This window comes from Pterocles gutturalis, unplaced genomic scaffold (assembly GCF_000699245.1).
Source record: "Pterocles gutturalis isolate BGI_N339 unplaced genomic scaffold, ASM69924v1 scaffold19214, whole genome shotgun sequence".
NCBI lineage: Eukaryota > Metazoa > Chordata > Aves > Pterocliformes > Pteroclidae > Pterocles > Pterocles gutturalis.
The window spans coordinates 34445-45450 of record NW_010133686.1 but is presented as its reverse complement, the minus strand read 5'-3'; the positions used below and the strand labels follow the sequence as shown (position 1 = coordinate 45450).

The 11006-nt window shown below is 37.4% G+C and overlaps 1 protein-coding gene across 1 annotated transcript; it reads left to right on the top strand.

Moving 5' to 3' along the window:
* Window positions 1–1431: 1431 nt before the first annotated feature.
* UBXN4 (UBX domain protein 4) lies at window positions 1432–10997 on the top strand. The gene is made up of 12 exons (XM_010081331.1): window positions 1432–1544; window positions 2405–2433; window positions 3243–3361; window positions 3950–4112; window positions 4583–4685; window positions 6215–6269; window positions 6416–6580; window positions 7394–7521; window positions 8515–8617; window positions 8967–9098; window positions 9440–9648; window positions 10371–10997. Exons 1-12 carry the CDS (start codon window positions 1465–1467, stop codon window positions 10507–10509), a joined length of 1425 nt encoding a protein of 474 aa, XP_010079633.1. The 5' UTR covers window positions 1432–1464; the 3' UTR covers window positions 10510–10997.
* The last annotated feature ends 9 nt before the right edge of the window (window positions 10998–11006 follow it).

Genomic DNA, 11006 nt, shown 5'->3' with positions numbered 1-11006 from the left:
TCTTGGCAGAACAGCCACAGTTGGAAGCACTGCAGTTAAAAGACAAGGAAAGGTACCTCTGTAAAATATCTCAAATACTTACTTGCTTATGTAGAATAATAGTAATAGAGATGAATACTTTCTTACTTGCTCCAATACTTCCAGGGAAAAATCAATACATATGGTTGGAAAACTCTTTTCCAAAATCAGTGTATTTTTGATACAAGTCTCTCTGGGAAGCATTGTGGCTAGTCACGGCAGCAGCGCTTCATCAGGGGACTGCACCTACAACTCCTGATCTTTAACAAGTGAAAAATACTGCATGAAATGGCAACTGGGATGAAACAAGTGGTTTGTTGTTGTCATTGAATAATGGACTACTATACTTCTGTGCTTGTGACTCAAGTTCTTCATCAAGAGTACAGTCGATTCCAGGTTGCTAGGAAGTAATACAGATTGAAGATAAACAAGTGGTTGCTGGCCAGTTTATTTGTTGAAAGATGGTTAATATTCATCGGAAGGTATTTGTTAACCCAAACCCTCACTAAACCGGTGCTTTGGAAGATAAAAGTATGATTGACATTGTTTCCTCTGATCAAATAACACTTCTGAATCTGTGGCCCCAGAACACCTTTTCACTTTCCCTTATTTAAGTAGCTCCTCTTCTGCTGTTATTCTTGTTCCTGTGTGTGCCGCGCTCCTTTTCCACCCCTCCTGCTGTTACTGTTCATGTCACAAACTGCAATTCAAAACTAAGTTATAAATCATCCTGCAAATAAACGCTGTTTGGTTTGTGGGGGTTTTTTAATACCATCAAGCTATAACTTTCTGTTGAATTATGTATTTATAAGGGGTGAAAAATGTAGTTTTACCTGTTAGCAGCTGGTGTACCAATCTGTAATTAAATTCATAGCAGGGGGTAAGCAGTGGATAGTTTTAACATGTTAGCAGGTCAGGAAGAAGCAATGGGTTCCCTCTAACTGTGCTGTGGGATCAGCTTCCATATTACTGGTGCATAAGCACAATATAGAAGCGTAAATATGCTCCCTGTAACATAAAAAAGATGCCCTTCTGTGGTTGTGCAATTAGATGATGCAATCGAGCCAATCTTTGCACTCACCATCACCTCCAGTTCCTTTGTCTCTGTTCCATCTGTGTGGTCCAGTGCCTTCTGCTCCCTTGGAGTAGCTCACCGTGCAGTTGAATGACTGTGAAAGCGACATGCTTCCTGGTGTGGAAGGATTTTTGGTACATTAGGCTTTTGGCATGTTAGCAAGGGGAATCAGCTAGAGTGAATTGTCTCCAGATTATTAAAAAAAAAAAAAAAAAGATAAACTGACTTGAAAATAGTCACAAGAGTGTCTTTCAAATGTGATTTCAAGCAATTGAAGGAAAGCTAAAATCAGACCAGAAACAGTAATTTGTGGTGGGTTTAGTTTCACACGTGTGCTGTATCTTGCAGGTGAGGATGAGCAATCTACTGAGATGGCTGCAAGGTGGGAAGATGAGAAGGTGACTGAAGCTGCCTCAGATGGTTTTGTTGCTATTAAAATCGACACCAAAAGGTTTGATCCTTTTCTCATTCTGTCTCTTATGCAGTCTTTCATTGATGATGATGAAAGTAAGAGGCTTTTGAAGTCCTTGCCCTGATTTGGAGGTAGTCTAAATACAAGCTTCCAGAGCATAAGTGAATTCAGTATTCCTGAAGCCACTGGAGCCTGAGAAAATTCCAAATTTATTGTTGTGTTCTGCAGAATATTAATTGTGTATTTCAGACTGTATTTCAGTACTAATACAAGAATGCTTGAGGTTGTCCTTTTTCAAGAAGAAGAGACACAAAAGTTATGAAAAAAAGCTGGAATCAAAATGCAAGTACTCTTGAGGCAGTTCTTGATTTCCCAAGTCACATAATGAATTTTAAAAACCTCATGAATTCAGAAAGATAAAAATCTGTAAAGCCCCAGAGAAAATGTGTCTGTCTCTATTGTGACATGTAGAATAGAGAAGCATTGAAGTTTCTGGGTGAATTACTCAGCTATTTTTGTTATGTTTAAGAGTTCCAGTCCATGTGCAGAAAGTGCTTTGACATTTCCCAAAACGGTGTTATTTTGAAATGCTCTATAGACATTTTATTACTCTTACTATATTATTTGCACTCAACAGGCTAGATGTCTTTTTTCCTGAATTGCTTCTTTGCACAGTTTCCTTAAATTTTACGTAGTCAACTGTGATAACCAGGGATTGTCACCATATCAACACTTGTGCCAAATGTTAATAAGATGCAATGCAAATAAATACTTGTTCTCTCAAGTATTTAAATAGTTTTGTGTGTGGTAGTAGGACAGTTATTTCTATGATGAAAGACTTAATCTGAAGTTGTTGCAAAGTGATTGCTCCTCCTAAATCAATCTTTTCTTTTAAACAGTGAAGCATGCCTGCAGTTTTCTCAAATTTGTATCCTTTGAGATCCATTTAGATGCTACATTATGATTACAGATAATTTGTCTTTACAAGTTAATACTGTTATTAAGACAAATATTTACAAGCAATATTATTAAAAATACTTCTTGTGGCACAAAAATATGCAATAAAGTGTGTAGTTAAAAGATACCATCTATGTGTTCAACTTGCTGTCAGTTCTTAGAGAAAGTGAACAAGTTGGGTTTTTAATGTTAATCCTATGTAATTCTTCAAATAGAAAATTATCCAAAGCTTTATGTAAACAAAATAGCCCATTGGTATTACTAATCAGCGTCAGAAAACAAGCAAGCAATGCTTTAAGTTATTAGCTGGAGTTCAGAGTTACAGAGGAGGAAAAACAAGTAGTGGGTTCTATCAGATACGCCGGTTACAAAGTTAGGCAAACAGCTGCCTGCCTTAAGTGAGGCGCTGCATATAGCTCAGGAATTCTGGATGATGCTGACAAAGGGAATTCAGTACCTTAACTTGAATTTTCTTAATGCTGTAAAGAGTTCATTATTGTCTAAGTAAGGTGTTGTCTCATGCTAAAACAAAGTCTTTCAAGTCAAATCATAATCGATTGTCAGATATGTGTGTGTTGGAGAAAAATATTTTGGCTTAAACCATTTCAAAGAAAAGAAGAAACACTAATCTTTTTTCTTCTTCCCTTGGCACTGACTACTGGCAATCGGATGGAGATATGATATTGGGCTGGAAGGTTCTGTCGGAAGGACTTCTGCTTTTCCTTTTTAAGTTACTTTATAAACTTTTGTCATTTGCTGCCCTTAACTGTTGCTGTGCAGATCCTGTAGTGTGCGTTCCATCCAGTTTTTTTATAGGAGACAATGGAATCCCTTTGGAAGTAATTGCTGGCAGTGTTTCTGTTGAAGAGCTTGTTACCAGAATCCATAAAGTTAAACAGGTAACACTTGCTAACAGGCTGGATCTTTCAGATTGAGTTGGGTCTGCTCACATGCTTGAGACAGATGTCCCTGGGCTTTAGCATGTGCCTTGGGGAGGTATAAATTATTGGTTCTATATCCTTCTGACAAAAAAAACTGCAAAATTAAATTCAGTACACAAATTGAACAGGTTGGAAAGGACTATGCAGAAGAGCTGCATTATCTTTTTGTTTCACAGGTCATTTTAGATCATCTGTATAACACCTGCAGCGTTGGAGAAATACGTCAAGAACTCTAAACTGGAATGACATACTGATTGCTCTTTCAGTTCATATGTGGTTTTGTAACATTGTTTTGTAATGTGGATTTAGAAAATTATGCTATGCAACGTAATATAAGTGTAGATTTATCACTATGATTTCAAGTGTAAGTCTAAAATTAGGAAAAAATATAAAATGTAGGATTGCATCCTACTCAATACTATGTGATAATTTTAGTTTTATATTTTAAATAGGAATTATTCTTAAAAAATAGTTTAGTCTTGACCTTTGAACCTGTGGAAAATATTCAAAGTTTCATAGTCTTTTATGTTTTCCCCAATTTCTTAGATGCACACAGTCAAAGGGCAGCCTTTGGAAAATGGAGGTCAGTCATCTGCTCCCTGCCCCTCCTCTCAATCTGATGGTGCTCCAGAAAATACACAATCCAGAGCAGCAGAGTTTTGTGACTCTCCTGAGTCTGTTGTGATTGAGACAATAAGCCCTTCTGCTGGTGATGGTTAGTATTTTTACACAAATGTTAGCTAATTTGCTTTTGAAATAGTTTTTCTTTTCTTAAGTTGTTATATGATGATACATAAAAGGCAATATATCGAGTGGACTTGTTGAGGATAATCTTGGGTATCCCAGGATGCTTCTTGGACATCTAGGAGGAGGAATAACTTGTCATTCTGCTCAGTGTTAATGAGTGAGAAATCTGTGGTTTATTAATACAATAAAATTTGTGTATGATTTCTTGAAATAGGATACGAAATAGGATACAATTAAAGAAGTTTCTTTGGGTTAGTAACCTGAAACCAAATTGCTGGGGGCGGAGATAGGGTCTAAATAGCAAAACTTCATATCTCCTTGAGATGTCCTAGTTGTGGATTATGGCTAACAATGGGCGTAATCATTTTTTATGATAAGAAATAAACTTTTTATTTTTCTATTATGCATTACTTTCTTGTAAATCACTTTAAGATGGAGCAAATTCAGGTCAAGCAAGCCAGGAAGCGAGTAATTATTCAGATGAGCAAGTGAGTGATGCTCAGTCTGTGAATGATCTTGCACTCAAAGTAGAAAGGTAAGTCTTTTACAGATTTCCTAATGTATTGTATTTGTTTCTCAGCAGGCAATTTTTGTTGGGTTGGTTTTTGTTTTTTTAACACACAGGGTTGATTACAAGACTTTTGGTGCTTATTCTGTTATGTCAAACATTTATGTGGTTGTCTTTATGTTTAGATGTCTGTGACAATACTAGGGTTGATAAGAAAACAGCTTTTAAATTAATCTAATTTTTCATATACTCCAAAAGAGAAGAGTAATTCAGAAAACTAAAAATGGTCTTACTTTGATATAACTTGAATACAGACAACGTCTGATGCAAAGATTTTGGAGGAGTTAAAACCATTGAACTGAAGACACTTGAAACTGGGGTAATCAAGTGCTAACCTAGATTTTGTACAGAAATGCCATCTTACTTCTTTTTCTTCTTGTCTATTTGATGACTGTTTTAGTCTAGGCATATTGAAAAAGCCAGACGAATCCTGTTGAGATTCTTCATTGCTTTGATCAGTAATGAGGTCTCATGAGCAATTCCAGTTCTAGCAGTTTAAACTATGGTGACCAGAAACATCTGGATCAATACACGGTTCATTCATTACATTGATTGTTTTTAAATACAAGGTTTATATATAAACTTGTTCTTTAGTATTTGTAGGACTGATACTATTGGTAATAGCCTATCTAAAACCAGTAACACAAACTTATTTAATAGGATTATTTATACTGCTAAAATCTATTTTAAAACTTTTCACATTTAATTTCAGTTTTCTTTCAAAGTTGTTGGACAATAAGTATAATTTTTACTTAACACTGATAAGGAAATGCAGTCAAGATTTTAATATAAATACCAAAGTTCCTTTCTAAACTGTGCATTAATCTTAAATTATGCCATATTTGCATATATCTACAGCATTTCTTTCGGGGGGGCGGGGGGGGGGAGAGGCAAAGCTCTCTAGTAATTACCGTTTTCTTTTTTAAAAAGCGAAACAGCTACCATACAAAGTTTTTTTATGATTATCTGACTTTTCACATTTGGTCATGCCTGCCCTTTCCCCAGACTTAAAATATGTTGTAAATTCCCATTTTTTAAAGTTCAGTCCTTATTCTGATGTACCTTTCTGCATAGATGAGACAGGTGCACGTGCAGGAGAAACCAGATGGCTTAAGTAGCTAATAAGAGACTGAGATTTAGGGTTTCTGTTACCACAGATCGTAAACAGAATTTGCTTATTGTATGTCTTACAAGTTGGTTCAACAGTAAGAATATGTAAAATTCTTCGTTTAGTGAGTGGAAAGGGACAGAAGGAATATGTTGGAACTCCATTAAACGTTGGAAATGAGGTGATGAATCACCACTATTTTTTTATGGATGCTACACCTGCATATGGATGAATTATTACTGTTACACTAGGTGTTAGCACTGTGTTACAGTTCATGTTCATTTCCGTGTGTTCCATTCTTCTGTGTTTGCAAATGCTTCATGAAAATTTTAAAACGTTAATAACAGATACTGTGGTATAAGACTTTTCACTTTATTTTTAAATTTAGAATAACAAAAAAGCTTGAAGAAAGACGAGAAGAGAAAAGGAAAGAAGAAGAACAGGTAAAACAAAAACGTAAAACTGCAATTTTTTTCATACCTTGTTTGAATAAGTGCCTAATTCCCTTTTAAACAAATGTACTTCAGTCTTGTCTTACTCTTGTCCAAGGCAATTTTGTGGTCCAATTTTTATGTCTCTGTTTATTCAGAAAGAAATTAAGAAAGAAATTGAACGGAGAAAAACTGGTAAAGAAATGTTGGAGTACAAAAGACGACAGGAAGAAGAATTGACAAAACGCATGTTAGAGGAAAGAAACAGAGAAAAAGCAGAAGAGAAGGCTGCTAGAGAGCGTATAAGACAACAGATTGCAATGGTAAATTTTTCATTTTGGAAGACATTTGCTGCTTTTCTCTCACAAGGGCCACTGGTGTGCTAAAAGGATACATTTTCTCATTTGGTGAAACTTTGAAAGATTGTCCATTTTCCTGTTTGGGATCCTGTGGTCTTGTATTGTAATGACTTCTATGTTTGGGGTTTATGTAGCATTTCCTGTGTATAAAATGAAACTTCTGCTTTCATGTTCATTATGATCTTTTCTATCCAAATGAACATACCAACTTCTCGGTCATATTGCTTGAGTCCAGGGGAAGATTATCATTTAAACATAAAATTGATTGCAATTTAAACTTAGTTCTGGAACAGAAGCAAGGGAATATTTAATTTTTGAACATGCAGAAGAACACTGATCTCAAAATGGTGGTGAGGATTATTTTCCAAGTTTGTATATATGTGTGTACATATACGGATATAAACAACTTGTAACAAGTGAAATCCCTCCTCATTATTAGGTTTTAGCCTAGAACACTTAGAATTGTGATTGTGTAACTTTGTCATAAGATTTTTCCCTTTAATTTCCCTGGAGTGAAATACTTGCATGGGAAGATCATCCGTTAACAACTATTTGCCTGAAGTGACTCACTGAAAAGTGTGTCATATCTTGGCAAATGACAAGAGATCGTGTAGTTTGGCAGTGAATAATTCTTCGCAGCACTACTGTCTTTTCTCTGCATGGTCTGCTTCTATCTGTGCAGTTGGGTGCTGAGTACAGATCGCAGCTCTCTGTTTTAATGAATATTAAGCTACAATTTATGGTAAAAATTAAGGTTTCTGTTTGGTCGTTTCACAGGATCGTGCTGAGAGAGCAGCTCGCTTTGCAAAATCGAAGGAAGAAGCAGAAGCTGCGAAAGCTGCCGCTCTTCAGGCTAAACAAGCTGAAATAGAGGCCAGGAAAGAAGCGGCTCAAAAGGAGCGAAGGTGAGTTGCTGTAGAGAAAGAAGTGTGTGTTTTTGGGGAGAGAGGTAAAGAAACTTAAACTTCTAAGAGATTTAATATATATCTTAATCTATTAATTGATGCCATGTTGAATTGTTTAAATAGTGACATAAAAAGTTGGCTTTCTTTTATAATTTTTATTTGTAGCTATTTACATGAATTCTCTTTTATCTTTTTGACATTCCTGATAGTGAAACACTGACCACTTTTCCTTGTGCGTTATTTTAGTTAGATAAGAGCTTTTTTTGTCTGATCTTGGATTTAAATACAATGGGGGCAGGTGGGGAACTAGGTAAGGTCAGAATGTTGTAGATGATGACTAGCAGAGTGACTAGATCATGTCAGAACTGTGCTGGAGAGCGTGGTGTTGACCCAGCTGTTTGCCTGTGTGAGCAATTGGCTTGGATTCAGCAAGGCTTGATTGGGCTCGTCAGCTGTCTGGGTCAGAGCTGTCTCCTGCTTTGCCCAGCACTACTGTTTTAAAAAATATTCTAACCTGTTGAGACCTTACATGGAGTTACGGAGCCACTGTGCCCCTGAGCAGAGGCAAGCACAGGGCTAACAGCCTGTGATAGTGTTGAAACCCAACAGTAATGCTGGGTCCTAGCTGGTTGAATATAGAATTACTTGCCCAGCCAGCTTAAATGTCTATGCCCTCATAGTACAACTTCTTGAAAAACAATAGTATAGGCTACACAAAAGAAACATGGTTTATATTTAATTCATTATTTCATTTTTTGCACTGTTAATGTAAATAGCTTGTTTGAGTGGTGATGGGTCTGGGATTTGGATGAAAAACCAGAGGAGATGCATTGATGCATGAGCAGATGGTTATCAACTGTGGCTCCCATCTGTACTGCCATAAGCAGGATGACTGTCCCTCTCTTCCACATTTCAATAGCACTGAGCTAAAGCCCCAGGAGCATTTGACTGTAACTGTTCCTATGCTGACTGACTCCCATAAATGTCCTGCAGTGCAATAGCCAGGATTCAGTTCCGCCTCCCAGATGGATCTTCCTTTACTAACCAGTTCCCATCGGAAGCACGACTGGAAGAAGCAAGGCAGTTTGCTGCACAGGTAAATTGGTGTTTTGTTTGCTTAGTTAAACACTGATTACAAGTTGGTGTAGCATCAACTAGTTGTTGATTGTTGTGGAATTGTAATCAACTGCTTTCCTTTTTGTTTATTGGAAGAGGGTTTTGGTAGCAGCCTTTTCTAGCACCACCACCTGCCTTTGTACTTCTGCAGTGTATCATTAGTGAGAGGTAGAAGGATATGAACAACCCTGCTTTCCTCTGTATTAGGGTGATTGATGTTTTGATGTAGAACTCTTGGGTCAATATGGCAAGGTATACTCAGCTGGCAAATCTGCAGTTGTTTGAAAGTCAACAGTTATAAATAAAATATTTTCTTTATATTTTCATAGACGGTTGGTAATGCTTACGGCAATTTTTCACTGGCAACAATGTTTCCCAGAAGGGAGTTTACCAAAGAAGATTATGGGAAGAAATTACTGGAGCTGGAGTTAGCACCCAGTGCTTCAGTAGTGTTGCTGCCGGTAGGTGTTGGGTTTTGGTTTCTTTGCTTTTCATGTCCTTGCAAATAGCAGTACTTTAGCTGTATTGCTGCTTTTCGTTGGCCATGATAATATTTGGCTTGAATTTTGGTCTTTTCTGTGTTTAAGACAGATTGCAGAAGTATTTTCATTTTTGTCAGGACTGACCTGGAGAAGGATTGTTTCTGAAGCAGATAAACGGTGGCATAGATATTTATCCAACGTGTAACCAAAGGAGTTCTCTTGTGTCCACCGAGCTGCTTCTAAATTATGGATGAAATACTCTGTCTACAAGAGCACAACTTTAATATCTGACAAGTTTTCTTTTATGTGTTCATGACCAGGCGGGAAGACCTGCTACTGCTGTCGTTCAGGCTTCAGGTGGTGATCTGTGGAAGTTCTTGGGCACAATACTTTATCCCCTCTTAGCGGTTTGGAGATTTATTAGCAACTTCCTGTTCACGAGTCCACCCCCCTCCCAGTCTGCTGTGAGATCAGCTCATCAGCAAGAGCATTCAAATCCTTCAACATCTAGCAGCATGGAGCAAAGCAGGTAATCAGAATTGTTCGAGGCAGCTCTTTCTCACACTGCTTGCTGGAATTGTTTTCATCTTGTAGTGGGGAACTGAGCAGTATCTCTTAACTGCTGCCTTCTCCATGCAGTTTCTGGCCACCACCACTGCTTAAAAGGGATAACCTGGTGGCTGGTAAGCTGCCTGGCAGCTCTGACCAGGATTTCCTGGTTGGTACGTATGTGATTAAGCAAAATTGTTGGCTTCAGTTCCCAGTTACAGAGTAGAAAAAGCATTGTCTTGCAGTCATTTATAAATAGGGAATCCAGCTGTAACTACAAATGTGGGCTTCATGTGAGCTGATACTACTGTTTGGAAGATGAAAAATTTTGAAAATTAGATGTCAAATTGTTATGGTGTGGTTGTACGAGAAAGCCAAGCATCTGAAGTCAGATTTTGACAGTTAAGGTTTTGTATTGGCTAGAGAACGAGAGCTCTCCTGTACCACTAGGCCATTCCACGGGAAGCAGCCAGGTCTTGCTTCAATGTCAGGTGCTTTCCAGGGGAAAGGAGATTCAGTCAGTTTGACTGCTAAAGGACAATTTTTCAGCTGGGTATTGCTTCCCAAGGAACCAAAGGGCTGAAGAAAACTATTACTGGGGATAAGAGAAGGAAGGATGCATGATTTACACAAGAAGTGAATGCAATAAATGCAGTTCTTACCAGGGGAAACTGTCAAACCTCACTGTCATTTATACCCTAGGCAAGCAGTCAGGAAACGAATAGTGGAAAAGCGGGGGGAAGACTTCAAAAAAGAAGGAAAAATATATAGACTGAGGACTCAAGACGATGGAGAAGATGAAAACAACACTTGGAATGGAAATTCTACACAACAAATGTAGTTTTGATTAACTGCAGAAATCACTGCCGTGCTTTTTTTTTTTTTTTTTCTTTGTTTTCTTATTTGATTTAAGTCAACTAAAGCTTCTGGACAAGTGGGGCTTCACTGACTGAATTATTTAATTCTTATTCCTATAGTGGAGTATGGAATAAAGTCACCCAAGTCAGAAAAATGGAGTGTGTGTGGCTGAGGCCTGGAAGCCAAGTTAAAGACTGAAAATCTCCGTCAGCTTTCATAATCATTACCCTTCTGCCATAGTAAGGCACTTTTTAATCTATAAATATTCTGCTACATAAATTTAAGGGCCAGATATTAATATAAAGGTCATGGTAGGCAATGACTGATTACAATGAGGGTTTCAGAAGCACTATTAAGTAGCAAATCAGGTAACTAATTTATGTTTAACTTTTTTCTTGCTTCTGCAACTGCAAGCAAAACCTTGTAGTTTTTAATTACCCAAGCACTCAATAAACTATTTTCCAGAAAACATAACTGTCT